This window comes from Amblyomma americanum, chromosome 6 (assembly GCF_052857255.1).
Source record: "Amblyomma americanum isolate KBUSLIRL-KWMA chromosome 6, ASM5285725v1, whole genome shotgun sequence".
NCBI classification, from domain to species: Eukaryota; Metazoa; Arthropoda; class Arachnida; order Ixodida; family Ixodidae; genus Amblyomma; species Amblyomma americanum.
In genome coordinates, this window is record NC_135502.1 from 41636733 (window position 1) to 41658147 (window position 21415).

At 47.6% G+C, this 21415-nt stretch overlaps 2 protein-coding genes across 7 annotated transcripts in view; one reads left to right on the forward strand and one right to left on the reverse strand.

Annotated features, from left to right (window-relative positions):
- Positions 1–21415, reverse strand: part of LOC144136683 (uncharacterized) — a 208850-nt gene that overhangs the window by 120835 nt on the left and 66600 nt on the right. For 4 of the 6 annotated variants that reach the window (XM_077669208.1, XM_077669209.1, XM_077669211.1 and 1 more), the window contains exon 2: positions 20090–20191. The exons of the other annotated variants lie outside the window; for them this stretch is intronic. In XM_077669208.1, coding sequence (XP_077525334.1) covers positions 20090–20191 — 102 coding nt within the window. The remainder of the gene's footprint in view (positions 1–20089; positions 20192–21415) is intronic. 6 annotated transcript variants of the gene reach the window in all.
- Positions 2877–7051, forward strand: LOC144136682 (uncharacterized). The gene has a single exon (XM_077669207.1). It carries the CDS (start codon positions 4215–4217, stop codon positions 4932–4934), a length of 720 nt encoding a protein of 239 aa, XP_077525333.1. The 5' UTR covers positions 2877–4214; the 3' UTR covers positions 4935–7051.

Sequence of the window (21415 nt, forward strand, 5' to 3'; positions counted from 1 at the left end):
GTTTTACTGACCTTCATAAGTCGCGGGACTGCATAATATTGCATCGTTACTTTGCCAATTTGGAAAATTTTGCATTAGCATGTAAATTGTTTAAGTGTTTAATTAAGGTTCGCGCAAATGTTTATTTGAACGCTTATTTGAAACGTTTCATAAACGTTAGAGAATAAGGGCGCTAACAGCAATGCATTAATGTTTGATGCAAATAAAACAATAACATCGTGGCAACGTTTCGCTGATACCCGGGTCCTCGCTCTTCTCCATCTCTCTCTTTTTTTTTTTGAAGCTCGACTGGAAAACGTGGATAACCTGTGCTACCTTAGCGGTCATGAATACAGCGAAGTGCGAGTTCAGCGCTGCTATCAATTTTGTTTTATTTCACTCGGCGTTTTCGTGTGCTCCCATGCTCAGTTCGCACTCGTGCGCACCGTGTTCCAAAGAGCCTGAAATTTCACGGCTCCGCATTGTCCTGTGCAACTGCGGAATAGCTATTTTACTGTATGCGTGCACTATTTTTAGCGCTGCCTCTACACCAAACCGCCGAACATAAGACAGAATGCTTGTGTCCTGCATGCTTCCTGGTCCTCTTGACGAGACGGGGCTTTGACAGGGCGGCGCGCCTTTCGACGGCAACGTGACATGGTGGTTGTTAAAACCGAAATTGAAAGCGCGCATGCGCTTGCGACCGTTTGCGAGAAAGTAACTTGCAGTGAGTTTCCTTTCACAGACAGATTTCGTCGGCGGCCCAGGAAGAAATCGAAAGCTTGTGTTGCTCTGAAAATACTTCTAAACCGTAGCATCGACTTGCAGATGGAATGCGCTTTAGCTGCCGCTAATCAGCTATTTCCACTAGCGGCGCTCACGAGAATTACGCATTCACGAATTATGTTTACCCGTGCAAGCAACTTCCGGAATCCGCTTGAAGATTTTGAGTAATGTCCCACACAGAAGTTGTGAACGCATGAGCCAGAAGACTCTTCGCCATTCTTCGTCGCCGAAGTCGTTCACTGCCGTCTTGGTCACTTGCATGTAAAGACTCACAAAATAACCCGCAACCAACCATTGGCGAGAATCAGAACATCTAGCTTTTGAGGCTTATTGATCAATCTTAGAAAGTGCGCAATAAATTGTCGTGCGCCGATAAGCATTTTAAGCCCTCTCTTCAGCGCCTCCCTTGTCCACCCTCTCAAGGGGAATTTGCACCACGGACCACATCGTCGGCTTTGTTTGAGGACTGTATATGCCTTAAGGCAATGTCAAGGATTTCTGGCAACCGCCTAGCTTCGACATTATGTATACGGCGGGAACAGGTGGACGCCTGCATACTGTAGGCGGGGAACACGGATATGAAATAAACGAAGGAACGGCGTCAGATGTGTCTGGAGCAGGCACTTAGAAACGTGCATAAAGATACTACAAACAGGAAAAATTTGTAGGACGGTCTGACATCTGATGCGATAATTCTGTGAAAGCAGTTATAATCACCCTCTATGATTACTTTGATTATAATGAAATCTTTTACTCTAAGCCAAGGCTTCACATACGCGACAGATTTTTTCTAAGAGAGCTACAGCCAAAACATCGACACCACGCAGGGAAGAATACACGTACACGAGGCTGGTAGAAAAATTTCATCTCCGTGTAGGTGTGTTATTACTTGTGGGACGTCTATTTGTTGACTGTAGTTTTCTGGAATATGCACCAGCACGGTGAGAAACAAATTCTTCTACACACGTTTTCGTGAGGGTAAAAGTCAGTGAAGGCGCGGTGGATTATAGTGGCCGGCCGATGGGTGGTGGTTCTGGAGGGTTCCTGGCTTTACCCCCCGAGGCTACAGGCAGACAGACGCCGGCATTTTTGCATTGTGACGCTCTTATTACTTTCTCAGAAAAACAACTCGTACGTGAGGCCAGAACAAGCCGTGAGCTTGTCCCACGATTGACGAAGTTGTTTTAGACGGGGCTGGTGTCTGCAGTTCGCCCATCATTCCGTCGGCTATTTCCATACTTGGCATGAATGCGGCTGGTCTATTGACTTGACCTGACGTCACGGATTCGCCCCTGATCTCCACTATGGTGGGAACGCCCTCTGTACTGTGCACAGCTTTAATTAGATAGCAAGCGGCGCCTCACACACCTGAGCCATAGATACGTACTTACAACAATGCCTCGTGATACGCAGTGCCTTTATCCAAAATGTTATACGCACGCACTCCTGGAGAGAGGTGGGTTCTGGTCATATCAGCCACGTGCACTCGGACCATTCCGATGAGAAGGAGGGCGAACGGCAGCCGCTGGCGTCGCGATAGCGGCGAACATCGCAAACCAATCCGAAGGCGGAAAAAATTTCGCAACGGTTATCAAGGGACGACGCTACACGGGCATATTACCTCACATATCGTACCAACGGCAGTGCACGCTCGCATTGCGATAACTTTAGCGAATGTCACGTCTTAACACTGAAGGCATGCCGGGCAACGCCTCCAGGTGGCTCTGTGAACACATTGAATATTGGCCCAACTAGCACTCGTATCTCTGAGAGGCTGATGGTACTATACGCCGCACTCAAAGTGTGGCAACTTCACATCTTCAAGATTCTAAACCTGTTTCTCCTGTACGCCTTGCTGTAATGCGGGTGAGCTACACTACGAATCTCAGATCTTCATTTCGGCGATTTAATTTGCTGCCGTGAAGTTACGCACGCAGTACGTAACTACACAGAAACAAAGCAAGCAGAAAGGAACTACACAGTTTGGAACACAACTTTTCCCCGTAGCTGGTGAGTAGCTCTATGCTTTTCCCATTCCCTTAGCATTTGTACTCGGGCAACACAGAAACAACACACCATGATCCAGTAGGAACACTTTCGTGGCCCCGACTTCTACATTATAACTTTATTGTTTTCAGCAAGAAATGTAGCCAGTAAGTTTGCTACATGAAGCGCCCAAGGCCAGTGACACCGCCATGGTGAATGAAGCATTTTCTCGCTGAAAAAAGTGCTACATTTTTCCCCGTTTATACGGATCCGCCGCATAAGGAGGTGAGTAATTTCTACACATTAGGAGCATAGACATGAAAAGAAAAACCAACACAAGCTGCTCGTAAACCCGACCGAAGCAACAAGCGCATTCTTTGTTGCTTGTCATCAGAATGCTTTGAGATAAACCACATCTCCCTCTTTTTGCTTTAACTATTTCTGGTAACTATTAGAGAAGCTCAAATCAGGAAAAATTTGCTTCGTCATTTCAATCACCATTCTCACATGCGACCACACGCCACGATTTCATTTTGGCCCTGAATTTAATTAGACAGTGAACAGCCGCAGTACGCATTCGTATGCAGTATGCAATCTTATTGTTTGACGCCCGGCGAAGCAAGGGAAAAAGGGCCTTTCAAAAGTGCCTTTGAGGTTGCATCCTGCCCTCTATTTCTGGCGTGATCTCCCTAGCGGTTTTCGCAACTCTCACAGCAAACACAACGCTGCCAAATGCCACAGCTGGATGCGCGCTCAAGTGAGCACGAATCACGTCCACATATGCAGCTCAAGAACAAACACACCAATTGAAAGGAGCGTCTGAAAAGTGGCGCCCTTGCAGTGATTCCGATCACGTCTCAGCTTCCGCCGGGACAACGCCTGCTTCGCTTCCGAAGCGACGGCCTTCCTGGGCGCCCGCCGCGTTGCTACCTTGAACAGCCGTCCCCAGAGTCCGCCACCGTCGCGGAGGGCGCGCGGCCACGTGACGACCGGGCGCTCACTGCGCGCGGCGTTGGAAAAGCGCTCGCGCAGCTCCCCAGGCCGAGCGAGCGAGGAGTCCGCTGGAGCGACGCCGCCGACGGCGAAGGCGCCGCGAACCCGCAACAGCCCGTCGCCCCTTCCCGCCCTGCAGCCGCCCGAGTCCGGCGACGACCCCGCGCCTCACGCTCGGTCAGAAGAGAATCCAAGACAAGCCCCGAACGGCGCTGCACCCATCTCCTTAAGAAGAGAGGCGGCCCCTTCAAGAAGTGTTTGAGTCCCTGCCTGACTCCCTGCACGCGCACCGAAAAAGACACACTCGCGAAGTTGGGGCAACACGGGCACGTGGCCGCGCATTCGTCTGAATCGGAGCTGAGGAGGCGGAAATAGTTTCCACCGGCGGTGCTCCCGCGAAAACGGCTCTGCACGCTTTCCACCACCTTCAGCCAGCGGCCGCCCCGCTGGCGTTGTCAACTGCGGCGGCGATGAACGGCCGACACCACAGCCACCACCACCTGCAGCAGCAGCACACGGCTCACGATCTCCTGCGGCACCCGTCCCGGCACCACGCTGGCGTGATGGCTCTGACCGCGGCGGCCGACCCAGTGGCTATGCCGCAACCGCCCGTCGTGTCTTCGAGTGACCTGGGCTCGGGGGGCGCCAGACGTCGCCAGGGGGGCGGACAGGGCTCCAAAGGGACGACGACCCGACAGCCGACGTGCGCCCGGTGCCGAAACCACGGGCTCAAAATTGCCATCCGGGGACACAAGCGCTTCTGCCAGTTCCGCCAGTGCGACAGTCCCAAGTGCCGTCTGACCGTTGAGCGCCAGAAAGTGATGGCCGCACAAGTGGCCCTGCGCCGTGCCCAGGCACAAGACGAGGCGCTCGGTCGCATCCCGGCCGACGAAGACGAGAAGCCCGTGCTTCCCACCGATCCGGGCGCTCCGTCTCTGCCGCAGACTACGGCGTCCTTGCTCCGAGGACCCACGGGTGCGCTGGCCGTCTCCACCAATTCTGCCTTCAGGACCACGGCCGGTGAGTGCAAAGTGCTACCGTCCATTTACTGCCGTGCGGAGAAAGATACTTTTAAACTGCAAAGAAGGAGTGGGGGAACCTGCACTCACTCTCTCTCTGACCGGGCCGTCTCTCCAGGCCCGGAGTGGCACCATGTGACCTGTCTCCCTTTCTGGAGACACCCCGCATGAATGGCGCCCGCACGGCGTGATTTGTGGCGCCTTTCAGGGAGCGCGGCAAGAGCTTTCGCGCTACCGCACAAGAGCGCAAGCGAAAGGTCTTGCTCTGTCGCATCTTCCCTTGCGTTTCTGCGATATGATTGTTGTATTTATGCAGTGAAGCAAATCTGCGCTGAAAGAGTAAGAAGTTGGAAATTGCGGAAGTTCTTACAACAGTGCCAGAGATGTAAAAGCTTCCGCTTACTACATAGATAAGTGTGTTTCCCAGTCTCGCAGTATGCTCCCAACTGTAAACCACGTTTTCCATCGCGTTGCCAGCAATTAAGGTCAAATACGAAACCATTTAAAGATATTTTACAAAGTCTACCATGCTGTGTACGCTTCGAACTTCAGCGCGGACATTGATGTTGTAACATTTAGTTAGTGTCGCTCCCATCCCGACAGCTGTGCACACCCTAAACCGTAATAGTTTACTTTATGGCGAGAATTTTGTACGTACGGACTTAGAAATGAAATGAAATGAAATGTTCACTGTCTCTAGCAACAAGTTTTTTCGCCTATTTTAATGCACCGCGACCTGTTACTGGTCGGGAGGCTGAGCGATTATTTTGCGGTGCTGTTGAGCCCAATATCGAGAAATTGAGATTTGAAAACTGTGGCAGTTTCTGTCGGAAGCTTTTGCAACTATAGATGTGCAAAAGGCTCCGCACTGCGCACTCGCAAGATTCATGGGTGTCTCAGTGAGCGATAGATTATTTGCAATTACCCAAACCGTGAGTCGTTTTTGTGGAACATGCACGCAAAACCACTACTGAACAGTTCTTCATTCGCGGTTTTGCAGTAGCATGTGTTCACTTCTAATGCTTGCATGCAGTTATCTGCGGAAGCTCTTGCACCAAGGATGTGTGCAAAAGCTTTCGCTCCGTAAAAAGCTGTTTGCGTTGATACTTATTGCAAGCACTTATATGTCACCAAACGTGTGTGCCACACGATATCTGTTGCGGACCACCCACCTCGACGACGCTACGCCAGTGCCCTTCACTTCGCCGTGGCGGAACTGCTCACTACCTTTCAAGGCTGTTCCACGGTACGCATTGAGCTTTATGTCATTACTTTCCATCACACTGGCAGGTGGCGTAACTTCCTTTATCGTTTGCTGTTTCTAATAAATTCATACGAGAATACTGAAATTGTCACCAGTGTGACATGCTTGGGGCTTAGCCTTTTAAGAAGATCGCGCAATTGAGCGATCAGGCTGATTTCTTCGGCCTGTATGCTGTACGCACAGCCATTTCGAACGAGTACTTGCACCTCAGTTCAGTGTGGTTTAATAAACATCAAGAAGGAAAAGCATGGACATCATTTCTGAATTTAACACTAAGCGTTTTCTATATCTTAATAAAATTTCATTGCGCGCGCAGCGAGCTGAAATTGACCGCTTATGATGAAAATGACGATTATAATTTAACTCTCATTAGTGACGAGTAAGAGTAAGTGAAAGGACAGGTGTCCGGAAGAATTAATGAAGAGGTTAATGATTGACTGGCTGAGTTAGGGAGCGAATTAGCGAATGAATGAGTGTGGGGAAGTTCCCGAGTGATTTGTGCACACAAAGCGAGTGCCTGCTCTGAGTGAACATGAGAGCCAGCATTCGCCACATCCGAACGTTATTCAAGCTTCTGCTTTATTCGATTCGATCAGTGCTTGTTTTTCAAGGTCGTGACAATCAAGGTAATTCCATCAGAATTTTTTTTCTTAGGTTTCCAGAAAGTTTCCGACATATACCACATTCCTATTGCCTGTAAGTTGTCATGCGATATGCCATGCCGTATTTTCCGACAGTAACCAACCAACGGGGTTTGTTTTTAGGCTGTGCAGCGGAGGTCTTAAGTAACCAACTCTGTCTAAGGTAAGAAGAACCCTCGCCCTCACCTTTCGAGACCTTTTGGCATTTAGGGGTGCCGTAAAGGACCCATGATACTGCTGGGAAGCCAACCCCGCTGCCCGGTTACTTTTGGTAAAGGTGGCAGGTACATTTGGTCAGCTTCTAAATGTCCTCATCTTGCTTCCAGAACCGACCCGTATCGCTGAATATGCAAAACGCTTACAGGGTGGCTGTAAGTAAGAAATCGACTAAAAAAGAGTAAACAAAGGTGTAAAAAAAAGGTATAAATGCGCGAAAATAAAGGCCAAATGACCAGCGGTTGCCCCGAAAAGTAGGTTGTAATATATAAACAGAAAAAAGAAACGAAACTGCGTCCCTACACAAGCTGCAGCAGAAGCAAAGATAATAGCACGTTGGCCAGATGTTCCCGTTAAGGGGACAGTCTACACACTTTCATTGACTGTTTGATTGTTGTTTTTTTTTTGCGACAGTAGAAAGATCCTTGACCAAGTATACAAATGCGCCCGGATGTAGCACTGAGGAAAACAGCTAGCAAAATTTTAAAACTAAATTTTTCCGTATGGCGGTCTTATTTTCAATGGTAGACGGCGTGTGCAAACTTTGACATAGGGGACGCAATATAAAGTTAGTTTAGTAACTTCGCCTTGGCGACGTGCAGTTGCAACAGTGAGTGCGTCATTAACCAAGACGCATAGATTATATTAAAGCAACAGTCGAGAGCTCTAAGATGGCATTAAATACACTGTGAAGAAAATAAAACTCGTGATATCTATTATAGACACCAGCAACGTCTTTTCCCGTCAGGAGCGCTGCCATTGGCAGCGCCACTGGCAGCGTAGCAGCAGCCTGCCTTTCTGAAACCACACGAAGAGATTATGAGGAAGCAGGATTAAACCGTGCAAAAATGGTGACAAGTTGCAAGATAAAAAAAAACTAAGGCATCTGAAGTGTCGTGCAGCAGAAAATTACAAAAAAATGACGCTATGCATTGCGCTCAGTATTGTCCATGAAGTGCACTACATCAGCTCCAGGCGACGTAGGCGGATTACTTGGGGAGCCGCGAAGCTTTAACACAACCGTCGCCTACAGCCTGGCATTTTTTGCCAAATTCATAAATAAATTCCTGCCAAAACCTCGAGTTGAGCCAGCGCGATTGTAATCATAGCGAATGATTTACAGGAATATGCCAGCATTTTTGTACTCTTCTCCGGCTGTAGACTCCGCTTTAAGCAGCCATACAGACGCTCGAGCAACTTCTCACATCCAGTGCAAAATATCAGTGCTTGATTTCATACGTCGAGTGGCTGAACTGTAACAGCGGCCTGTGTGCGTCGCAGATCCGTGATCAATTGACAAGTGCATGCACAGTCGATCTTGCTGTGCTAAACCGAAACTCGTCATACTGTTCCCCATTCGCAAATAACTTTTATGTACCACCCTTTTTGCCAGTTAAGCCCGAGGTTGTTTTTTTTTTATGAGCGAATATACAAACATAGCTAGTAAACGTCTATATGTTCATTTAACTGAAGCCCTGTATGCGTAAGATCTAAAGCTTGGCGCCCCATCACAAAGTCACCTTTGCGCCACTAATTTAAAATCATCATTATTGCTTTCCCTGCTTTTCTCCTCGCGTTTCTTTGTTGTTTTCCGCAATGCACGGAGGCATACTAGCGTAGAACTATACCAAATCAGCCGGGTTCCTGCTGCGCATGCGCAGTGGCAGTTGTGCGTCCGCATCTCGCGCTGTGCGTGAGCAACAGGTGTACATGGCTGGTCCGCGCACTTGTATAGCCTAAGCCTTTTTCGCTTCGCTAACACTCTCTCTCTTTATACTCCGAAATTCTCACTTCTCGCACTTGGTGCAGTACGTCACCACTGTCATTCATTCATTCATTCATTCATTCATTCATTCATTCATTCATTCATTCATTCATTCATTCATTCATTCATTCATTCATTCATTCATTCAAAAGAATGACCACAATCGTTTCTCTCTCTAAGCGCCATTCTGTGCTTAAGAGTTTTACTATTTGAATCAGCACCGGCAGTGAGCGCAGGCCTACTGTGAAGGGGTCAACCCTGTGCATAGATTGATCTCTTTTTCTTTCTATTCACCATTCACTAGCGCATCTCACTCGCATTATGTATCCGCATTCCACTCCCGTCGAAATGCGACCCCGCCTTCTCAAGCTGAGGTCGTAATCTGACCAACAAACCTTGCATGCTTTAAGTGGCTCTATCACGGCTCCACATTAGCGCAAACGACGTGAAAGGAGTCAGCTGCATGCTCAGCTGTGGCGTGCAATAGGACCCGTTATTTTGCAGGGCACACAAGGCTACACAATTAGACTGTGACGCTAACAAATCGCATCCTGTGGGGCAGCGTGGCAGCTTGCGTTCGTTCTCTATTTCTGTATACCTGTTCTCAGCAGAAAGCTGAAGCAAGCGACAGGACCCACCGTGGTAGTTCAGCGGCTATGGTGTTCTACTGCTTAGTACTAATCGGGAGTTACATTTCCGGCCTCATTTCCGCTAAACAAGCCGCATGAGATGGCATAAAAAAATACCCCACGGGCCCAGGCGTGACCGTTTGGAGACAGCACCTGGTCGTGTTGCTAGCGGCAGGTCAGCGTCGCCCGGTTTCTGAGCTGGGGAATTAAGCTTGAGGCAATTGAGCCACGTGACAGCCGTCGCCCGCTTGCTTTCGGGCCTGTGTCGAACGACCTGTCACAGTCATACATACGCGACTGGCTCGTTTCTAGGCCTGCAAAGTGTCAGGGCATCCTGATGCAAATAACAGCGAAGATGCCGTCGTAGAAAGTATGCGAAAGATTCACAAAAGCCTTGCGCAGCACATCTCGTCCATGTGCAGCTCGGCGTGGTACGATTGTTGTGGTGAAGCGATGACGCCGCTGCTAAAGGAGTGGCTGCCTCTGGAAATAACATTCTCTACCGGAAACTATTTTTCTAACACTGAGAAGTACATTCGTAACGGAAAAGCTGAGCAGAGCGACGAAATTCAAGACACAATGGGGCGGAGGAGGCTCGTCGGGTCACAAATATAGCGTATCGTTCGTATATACCCTCCGTAACTGAATGCCAGATAACAGACCCAAATCCGCAAACCCTCAGTGGCAGCCGAATTTCAACCCGCCGCGGTGGCTCAGTGGTTAGGGCGCTCGACTACTGATCCGGAGTTCCCGGGTTCGAACCCGACCGCGGCGGCTGCGTTTTTATGGAGGAAAAACGCTAAGGCGCCCGTGTGCTGTGCGATGTCAGTGCACGTTAAAGATCCCCAGGTGGTCGAAATTATTCCGGAGCCCTCCACTACGGCGCCTATTACTTCCTTTCTTCTTTCACTCCCTCCTTTATCCCTTTCCTTAAGGCGCGGTTCAGGGGTCCAACGATATATGAGACAGATACTGCGCCATTTCCTCCCCCCCCCCCCCCAAAAAAAAAACAATTATTATTAGCCGAATTTCACGTGAATTAGGTTCACAGCGATCAGTTTCTTTCAATATTCATATGGCGTAAAAAGAATGTGGACGAACAGAAATTCAGTGCCTCGTGCTGTCTCAATACCATGAGAATACGTTAGCACCCTTCCGTGAGGTTAGTAAGGTGCTTGGCGCAATAGAAAGGTCTGGCCGCGTATTCGTTCCCAGTTTCCAATGGTGGGTATACAGTGATCATCCGCTGGAATGCTCCCTCCGGTATTGATTGATTGATTGATTGATTGATTGATTGATTGATTGATTGATTGATTGATTGATTGATTGATTGATCAATCGATCGATCGACGGTTGGCGTCAATGGTGTCAAAGTTCTATGAATTTTTGCGAGCTTACGGGGCCGTACATACCATAAAAGCGACGACTCACGCTACCTATGCAAGAGCATCTAAGCGTTGCAACGGTAGAGCAGTTGTCGGCAGTATCACCGAAAGCTAGTTCCACTGTAACTGGACATCTTGTTTTCGCGACGATAAAACTGAATAATAATGTCAAACAGCGCATCACAAAAATGTCTCATAACTATGACGTATCACTCTGGCATGCACAGTCTTGGCTGCGCACTAAAAAAAGTTTTGACCACTACCCCATCGAAATAGTCACTTCTCTGCTCTCAATTTCTCCTGGCAAATGTACCGGCTGTCTGTGCCTTACCGGTTGGCATGTTTGCCTGCTGCACAAAATCGATGCCCTCAGTGCGTCTAACAAGCGCAAGCGAAGCTCTTCAGTCGTTTACCCTGTTGCGTGACAAAGTGTGGGTACGTCTAGGTTCTATTAATGGCAACGGCATGTCCGGTTTATTTGCAGTTTTCACAGAAATCGGTTTTCACAGAAGGTGGCTGTCCTTGGAAAGAGTTCGCATTTTTCCCCAGATGCTTCGTAGTGGGGCTAATTTTGGTGGTGCGGCCACAGGTTGGCAGCACCAGATACCGAGTGTGTTTGCAAGTAGCTTAATTTCACATCGTCCACGGCGGAACGTGAGCTTTATTCAAATGTGCACTGCTTCAATTTGACCACTTGGTGAAAGCCCTGGTGTTCCTCTGCAGGTGAGCCAAGGCACGTGTCCCACCAGAGACTCCTGTCCTTAGGCGTCTTAGTCGAACTTCTTTGGAATTTCTTTGGTGGAACTTCTTTTCGTAGCGTCAAACTCCTGGCTTCTGATGAATACATAGAGAAGCAAGGAACGCTTTGAAGCATTTTTTTTTTTGTGGTACAAGGAATACCAGAAATATATGAAAGTATAGAGTGCCCAATTCTGCGCATATGGGCATTAATGTGTTATCTATCGTATCATAACCTCAAGGCGGAGCTTAAGTGACGAAGAATACAGCGCACATCTTGCAAAAATTTGGCCTAGTTTTCACCGACTTCACACAGATATATCTATTTGCTCATACTCGGCTCAATAGCTCTCCGCAATGATCTGCAGGAATGAGTTACCACCGTCAGTGTAGAAATTTTGAAGCTTCTAAACATTCTTTTCCCTTCCTCTACTCTTGCATATTTTCCTCCCCTTCGAAAGCACGTACACAACGGATCAATTTTTAAGATTCATGTTCATTGGCTGAACGAATTTTTCTCTGTTTCTTTTGCCCACGATTACGCGCTCGTAAAAAAAGCTATTAACTGAATGCAATTAACCATATTTTCTTACGTCGAAGAGCAAGCGACGATGCAGAAAGCGGTGGAGGGGTCAGGGGGCGAAGACCGCAGAAAAAGTCGTTAAGATATTGGTTTCCTGATTGAGGGGCGCCAGATCTGAGATGCTATTTTAGAAGAGCGTGGCACGCACGTGGTATGACTTTGATTATGGTATTATTCATCATAAAACTACAGCAGCATTCATGAAGTAATAGAATTAATCGCACAGATGGCTGCGGCTATGTTTACGGCTAGCATTTAAGGCACGCATGCAGCGAGATGCGCATGTTTACTTGAAGTATAAGGTTTGGTTTGGTTTATGGGATTAACGTCCCAAAGCGACTTCAGGCTATGAGAGACGCACTTGTAGTATAGCCTGTCGCATCCTCTTTCTTTGGTTTCTTCTTTCTCTCTGATTTTTTTTTCTCTATTTTCTTTATTCACTCACCTAAACAAAAGCTAGACTGACAATGTCCCTCACCTGCACTTCGTTCTTTCTCGTTTTCTTTTCCTTTTCGCTGACGGCGCGCGAAGTACCCAACTTCGGAGCCGGTTTCGATGGAGGCCGTGTGCTGTGCGATGTCAGGGCAAGTTTAAAGATCAATAATAATAATAATAATAATGATAATAATAATAATAATAATAATAATAATAATAATAATAATAATAATAATAATAATTGGTTTGGAAGGAACTGGCGAAGTATCTGTCATTTATCGGCGGACACCGGAACTGCGCCTTAAGGGAAGGGATCAAAGAGGAGTGAAAGAAGAAAGGAAGAAAATCCCCGGGTGGTCGAAATTATCCCGGAGCCCTCCACTACGGCACCTCTTCCTTCTTTTCTTCTTTCATTCCCACCTTCCTCCCCTTCCTCGAGACGAGTGAGACAGGACCGCACCTTCGCTACCATCATAACCTCTTTCTTAATTATTAACTTATTCACTTACTTTGGCTAGTAAGCCCAGGCGATGCGGGTTCAGTACCAGCCTTTCCTCTTTTCAGTGAAGGGGACATGCAAAAAAATTATTTTGAGGAAATTGAAGATGTAGTTGGGGTGTCGACAGAGACGTGAGGCAGTTACTACGTCTTTCTTGCCTAATAATAATTGGTTTTTGTGGAAAGGAAATGGCGCAGTATCTGTCTCATATAACGTTGGACACCTGAAACGCGCCGTAAGGGAAGGAATAAAGGAGGGAGTGGAAGAAGAAAGGAAGAGAGAGGTGTCGTAGTGGAGGGCTCCGGATTAATTTCGACCACCTGGGGATCTTTAACGTGCACAGACATCGCACAGCACACGGGCGCCTTAGCGTTTTTCCTCCATAAAATCGCAGCCGCCGCGGTCGGGTTCGAAGCCGGGAACTCCGCATCAGTAGCCGATCGCCCTAACCACTGAGCCACAGCGGCGGGTTTCTCTCTCAAAACTAATTTTCAATCCTATTCACAACTCCCCATGGTAGCCAGAATGTCGTTCTAAAATTCTTAGTCGTCCTTGTGGTCCAAAATTATTCCGGAGCCCTCCACTACGGCACCTCTTCCTTCCTTTCTTCTTTCAATCCCTCCCTCCTTTATCCCTTCCCAACCGGCGTGGTTCAGGTGTCCGCCGATATGTGAGACACATACTGTGCCATTTCCTTTCCATAAAAAAGAAATTTCTAGCAAACTGCGTTCTACCACAATTGCAATCATCTTTACCCGCCGCAGTGGCTCAGTGGTTAGGGCGCTCGGCTGCTGATCCGGAGTTCCCGGGTTCGAACCCGACCGCGGCGGCTGCGTTTTTATGGAGGCAAAACGCTAAGGCGCCCGTGTGCTGTGCGATGTCAGTGCACGTTAAAGATCCCCAGGTGGTCGAAATTATTCCGGAGCCCTCCACTACGGCACCTCCTTCTTCCTTTCTTCTTTCACTCCCTCCTTCATCCCTTCCCTTACGGCGCGGTTCAGGTGTCCAACTATATACGAGACAGACACTGCACCATTTCCTTTCCCCCAAAACCAATTATTATTATCGTCAACTTCCGCAACATAACCGTCCTGTTGCGCACTCTTCAACAATTGAATGATACCGTGAGGGGAGAGCAGCCAATCGACCTCGCGCGGTGACCAGTGACTGGATTGGAATTCCTAGAATAAGACCTCCGCGGCACCAGAGCCAAGAACGAGGGCGACTATATATCGCATTGCCTGGCTCAAATGTTGCTCCGCCCACCATCAAACGAGTCACTCTTCCGGGGCTCAGGACGCGTGCCGAGGCCGCCGCCGCCGCCATATGCTCGCACGTAGCCGCCTTGTATCGACGCCGTCCGAAAAACGTGCCGCGTAGCGCAGCTGTTTCTTCTCTGACGTCGTTGCGATGCGTGTGCCTCAATGTGGCACAGCCGCGCACGCTGGCCATTGGCTGGGGCCGCCATGTCCAAGGACGACCGTAACTCATCGACACGACCCCGTCGGCCCGTTGCGTGGCTGGCCGTAGCACGGTGCAGGTCGACGACCCCCAGGGATCAGAACGGGTGGCAGATGTTATACCGCACGCACTCGGGGCCAAGTTGTCGCGGCGGACTCGCTCTCCCATACCGCGTCAGTTTCGCTCCGAGTTTGCCATACCCGATCTGCATTTCTCACACCGAACACACCCGCCGCGGTGGCTCAGTGGTTAGAGCGCTCGGCTACTGATCCGGAGTTCCCGGGTTCGAACCCGACCGCGGCGGCTGCGTTTTTATGGAGGAAAAACGCTAAGGCGCCCGTGTGCTGTGCGATGTCAGTGCACGTTAAAGACCCCCAGGTGGTTGAAATTATTCCGGAGCCCTCCACTACGGCACCTCCTTCTTCCTTTCCTCTTTCACTCCCTCCTTTAACCCTTCCCTTACGGCGCGGTTCAGGTGTCCAACGATATATGAGACTGATACTGCGCCATTTCCTTTCCCCAAAAACCAATTATAATTATATACACCGAACACGTCTATCAGTATATAGCCGGTATTTTTGGTTTTACGCCGATGCACATACGTTGCGCACAGATCAACGTACCTATTGAATTGCTTAACAGGTGTCTAATACATATCGAGCTACGCGCGGTTTTATCTGTATAAGACTCACAGAAAGAGTTGGCTAGGAAAATAAATCTCAAGACTATTGCAGAAAGGGAGACAGCCTGACTGGCGACAAGCGCCGCCTCTCAATGTGACCTACTTGTTATCGCACATACATTTACGGCTTCTACAGGAATCGAATGGGTGGCCACTGGTTTGCTTGAGTCCTTGTAGGGCAAAGGTGCATGAGCTATGTCTTATCTATGTAATTCGAACTATATGCGTAACGCATAGCAACATAATAACCGAGAATCTCGGTAAATTAACTGTCCATAGACCTATAGAAGAGCGCATTTTTTTTAAATATATATTGGCCGCAGAATATAAACCTGCGGCCAAGTGTTCCGCGTCCCGACCTTCTGGCGACAAGGGCAGTGCTGAGGAAATCGGCCGCAGTTCCGAAGGAATAAATCCTACATCAGGCGATGAAATGACAAAACCAGCCAGCTGGAGAACACGACAGGCCTGGTGGACTTCTCTCTCTCTCTCTCTCTCTCTCTCTCTCTCTCTCTCTCTCTCTCTCTCTCTCTCTCTCTCTCTCTCTCTCTCTCTCTCTCTCTCTCTCTCTCTCTCTCTCTCTCTCTCTCTCTCTGTCTCTCTCATACACACCTCTTTCTCATACGCAAACACAAATACGCACCCAAAGACCACTGTAGTGTACCGCTCAAAATTTTTTAGCCAGCGTGTATTAAGGAAAAAAAGAATGTTCTTAACAGTCAGGCAAAGCCAATTCACTAGGTGGTAGTGGTTTTATTAAAAAAATAATAGTAAAAAGGAAGGAAAAGATTTTTGCTAGCCCCGGCATCTGCCATCGATACTGAAGCACCTGAGCTGGGGCAGCGGAAATAAAGGACAGCAGGCAGAATGGAGAAATGAAATGAAAGAGGTGAGGGGACAGGAATAGAGGACAGGGGGACACTAAAAAGTCTACAATCATGAAGAGACATGCACGCTTCCTTCGTTTCAACGAATCTCAGCTGACGTGACTTTCTTTTGTTTGGCGCAGCCACGTCCCGTAAAATTTTGCTTGGGACTGTACACACAACACTGTGAGATCTGAGCAACCAAAAATCGGGCACCTGGTTTCATAGTCGCGATTTGATCATCCTTCCAAGGTGTAGGCCAGTCAGTACGAAGGTAAAACCGAAGAACTGCAACGACACAACACAACATAGTTGCGTTCTCTCTCTAATGTCCTGCACTGTCTTGTGGTTAGTTCTTAATTAAAGCTTCCCCAGTACGCTTATTTCTTATTAGTTTCGTCTTTAAGAGGCAGTGAATCAATACTAGCAAACGCCGCGGCGAGAGCTGTGTTGACTATAAGCCAGTTTCTTAAGAATAAAGCGTTAGCATCCACTGTTCATCAATGAGATGCTGAACCGTCACTCCGAAAACACCTGCGGGGTCTGAAATGCAACGACAACTGCGGCTGTTAAATGTTACTGCGGGTTGCGCACGACACATCCCGTTTATTTACGCCGCGAAATGGCACGGCTCAGCAGTGGCTGTAACCGGTCAGGGCCACAAGTTATAATGATCTTTTTTTCATTTCTGGCCAGCAGCACATAATTTGTTAACACCTGCGCATATGGTGCTGCATGTACCCTAAGGTAATCGCCGCTTAAGCGACGGTTGTAAAGCACCGTTGAAATCGTTGGTTCATTCCCCTTACAAAAACTTCTTTAGTCTATAGACTGTCCATAGACTTCTGTCTATAAAGTCTATAGACTCTCTATAGACGAACCATAGAGAACAGTCTATAGGCAATACAAATACTATAGATAGTCTGTAGGCAATCTATACATTTATGACCATACATTTCTAGTAGACTCTTGTCTACGAGTATATAGACAAAAAGAAATATCTATAGACAGGCAATACCGTCTATAAGAAGTCTATAGACTGTCTACAGACCATTCTTATAAGGGTTGTGTCATCAACGTTCCGTCGCAACTACCGCAACTAGCGCACGGGGCACCCGTTTATTTTGTCTGCTAGTTCCCTCGTCTTGCGTTTCCTCTGCAGAGTGCGAGCAGCTTAATTCCTTGACGTAGAATGACGTAAGAGGCCTTGTTCGCACTGCTGCCCACTTACAACCTCTCCTTCCGTTTCTTAACTTTATGGTGTGAAAGCACTACTCCGATGGATCAACCCCGAGCAAGATCTTGGGATGTTTGTATGCTTGCGGTGTTTTGCGGGTTTGTGCCGAGTAAATGTCCCCGACTGGTACTCGAACTCGCGGCGGCGCGAACAGATGAGCTTCGCAGCCCGCTGCGCGAGAGCACTAGGCTATCGCCGCAGCCGAACACGCCTCGTGTTGTTGTTGTTGCCTTCGTGACATGGCACATACCCACGACGGGGGATAGGCCAGGGTTCAGTGGGGTAACCCCATAGAATAGGGTAAACTGGTGCCAAGCTAATGATTGTGCCTTGGGTGAAATTTCAGAGTAATTAAAAAGAAAAGGGAAAAAAACAAAATATCGGGAGAGAATATCTGCGAATTAAACTGCAATACACCCTCGCGCTGTGCACGGCACCTCGTCTTCTTCATCCACTAATACCAGTACTACCATCAAACTAATATTCGCTCTTTGAGCTATGTGGCCGTAGTGACAGAGAGATGTGCGCTGCATGCGTTGGCGTGGACAACATTGTGCAAGAAGCACGGCACTGGAGTACAGTGAACTAGAGCCATTTCTAGAAATGGTTACAGTTAACTAGAGAGTATTTCTAGTTCACTGTAACTAGAGCAATACGCGTTGGAGTTAACAACAACGCTGCAGAAACGCTGCCCTGGAGCAGAGGCCACCGGCGTACAGTTGGTAAATTCGCAGTGACGATGAAAAAGTTGAAGACGCGCATAACTGGCTCCCTGGGCCAGTGGACACCTCAATCGCGCTTTCATGTATACGTGGCGGTGGTGTCCACCTGCAAAAAGCTGTGCTTTCGCACAATATTTCGTGCTTAGCAATGCTAAACCGCCAGCGATTCTTTTCCATTCCACAGGACAGGAACATAAGCCGCTGACCTTTTTCAGCGGAGACAAATGTTCCTCATTATCCCTCCAGCCCCATTATTTCCCAAGTTTTGGGGATAACCTAGTTCTTCATAGTGCGCATTTCTGATCGAGTTGTCTGCCTTTCCCTGCGCCGTCATGCACGCAGTCGGCAGAAATCGAAGCCAGCGACCCCCTTGTCTCGCATCAATCGCGGCCAGAAAGCCACCCGCATATAATCTCGCCGGGTAAATTGGATATGTCGACCCAGCGCAAACATCAAGGCTTTCACTTCCTTCACGGCTCCTCCCACGCAGATTCAAACAGCGCTGAGATGAGAGCAAATCGTTTAGTCCGGGTAGAACTGTAGACATTCGACATCTTTGGCGCCGGGGAAACTTAGCAGCCGGTAGTCCATGCGCATGCCTTCGGGTGGATTCTCTTTGGATTGCCTTTTTCTGGGCGCCGGACTGAAATGAGCGGACGCTGGCGAATCGACATCGAGTAAAGACGAACCGCCACCTTGATCCAACGTGAAGCTCCGAGCCAGTATGCAATGAACGACGCGCACGCGTCAGTGAATTCTAATTAGAAGTGGCGATAAGCTTGAGCAACCGGTGACCGAGAGGTCCCCATGGCATCGACTTAAGGAGAAGTTTGCTTTAAAAATTGTGCAGCAAGCTTCATAAGCGCCGTGGCCCTTAAGCTTTCCTGGCCACTGCATTTGTCTGAAGCATACAGGAGGAGTCGCTAGGCTTAGCTACAGCTGAAGGTATCCAGACGCACCTGTGCGTGCAGATACTGCAGTTTATTTATGTAGCATAGACAAAGCGCCACCTAATGATGTTCAAAGTCTTTAGGAGCTGAAATAACCAAGGCGCGATAATTTCAAGATGCAACACCAAACAGAAATTCAGCCATAACTATTTTAAATAAACTTAATTAATTAACCGCTACAATCACAGATGGGTGCATGGTTCTTGCAGTCCTGTAAAATTAACGTTGATCAGAACATAATAATTTACTGTCATTATTGTTCTATATACAAGAAAATTTGCACCTCACTAAGTGCGTATCAAAACGAAGGCCTCGCTACGCTATTTGCAACGCGCGATAAAAACGTAAAAAAACTTAGCAATCGAACACAGTGAATGGCATACCCCTAGTACCGCAAGCCGCACAAATTAGGACAGGTCCGAAATGCCGTTACAACTAAAATACGAATATATCTCAAGAATTCAATAACCAACTTTGCGTCTTGAAGATCGCGGCAACGGCAGGGTTGTAGCAAAAATTAGTATCTACTTGATGCCCCTCGGTGTCTTCTCGCATGCTGGCTACTTCTGCCACCTAGCTACTGGATCACGGGCGTGGGAGCCCTGAGAACCATCACTGGGTAGTACATAAACAAGGAATCACTTTTTAAACGATTTTTGTTGCGCATACCCTGGCCCTAAAAGCATGAACGACGTAAGCCTGGGAAGATTTATTTCCGTTTAGGACAGCGGAGTCTGGAGAAAACCACGCGATCAACATTCACCTGAGAGTTTCCTCGTCGCGCCTATAGTACTTCCTACACGACCTCTCAAGACTTCCGCTCACTTTTAACCCGGTATTTGGTCAAGCAAAAACAAGCTGAACTGTCTTTAATTCCCCTTTTTTTTCATGGTTATTCTTGGTTGAATTGTTTTCTAGATAGACGGCAGAGCAAAATAATTTTGAAAAGGGCTCTTAACTGCTGCAATAACCTTGACAGTGGAAGTCTTCCAGCACGTTTTTGCGGCCCAAAACGTATTGTTTCCGAATGTGGCAGCCTGTGCTCACTGACTTCTCCCGAATACAAACCCAAGCATTTAGGAAGCAGCACCAAAGGGAAACTTTCTCGCTCTTTGGAGAAGCTCGTGAAGATAATTAAATCATTATTATTTTTTTGCTGAAGGTAACGTATGTTTGAATTTACAGGAATCTTCTACAAGTTGTCGAACTATTCGTTAATTTTAGTCTGAGAATGGGATTTTTGGCCGGTTTACCTTTGGTCATTTCGCTTGGATGTAACCGACCCTCACGTCGATGCAAAGATAGCTCGCAGAGAGCAGCGGCTCCGTTGCATCCTTCCGATTTTCCATCGTGGCCTGAAAAATGCAAAATAAAAGTTAGTGTCGCAACCAAAACAGGAAAAAAAATTACCAAGCTCAAAGTAAAAACTGTTGTTCGGAAAGTGTGCCCCTTAAAGTGGGAGCCATTACGTTGATTAACAAATATGAGAAAGCCCTAGTCACCTGCCACGCCCCCACAGCAGTCAGGCAATTTGCGCAGTCATTTCTAAACATCAAAAGGTGTCATAGTGTAGCATCAACTTAAATGAAAGCAGGCTTCAAGGCATTTTGCAAGTTATTAAGTACCACGTGTTTCTGGCTCACTACACGACAAAGCGATGCATCCTGTGTAACTAGCAAAGGTACAAACTGGTAACAGGGCAGCAATGGGGTTAATTGGTTGTTCATTGTAGAATGCAAGACATGCACAAAAAACGGCTACTTTTTCAACTGGTGGTATTACTCGGGGTACAGTGCTTTTTATGTATAAACACGGAATGAGAGCGAAGTGCGGTTTTGTTTGTAGATATCTCCTTCATTTGTCATGTAACCACACTGCGCTATTATTTTGTGTTCCTAGGTAAAGGTGGCATACCCCAATTAATAAAACCAGTTGAATGTACGTGCTTCGTTCATCCGCCGTTCGTTGTGTATGTATTATGTTCAGAGTATGTCAGGCGCAGTTCTGAACAACAAAATTTCGAACTGTGCTTTGCTCTTTGCTTATAAAGAAAAAGGTGCAAAAATATTGAATTCCATAAGAAATCGAAAGAGAGGACGGTACTCATGGACACCTTGAAAAGTTGCATGTGCTTAAACAACTGTTGCCGCCCTTTTTTTTCAAGATAAAGGATAGCGTATCAGACAGGCGATAGAGGACATCATTGTATGTTAATATGACACTGAACCCCTTTTTTAAGATTCTTATCAATCCACCCCGCTCCTGCATTGTATTAAACAATATAAGACGACAAATCTTTCAGCAAAGGGAAAGGAGAAATATTTTTAAATACTCCAGCTTTTAAACTAATAAATTGTGCCAAATTCCTTCGTTACATGAGCTGTAGACTGTATGTGCGTTTTCTGCTCGCTCAGATCTGTCACGTGCCTGCAGTTCCTAAGTTTTCATACGTTGCATAAATCCCATCGTGTTATTCCAGCAGCTTCATAAAAAAAAATTATCCGAATCCACATCAACTTCAATTTCCCCGTTTTACTTTTTTTTTTCTTCTGAATTTCCCACGCGTTCACAGACCTCTC

Coding starts and splice junctions, on each gene's coding strand:
- LOC144136682 (XM_077669207.1), top strand. CDS start 4,215: ATGAACGGCCGACACCACAGCCACCACCACCTGCAGCAGCAGCACACG.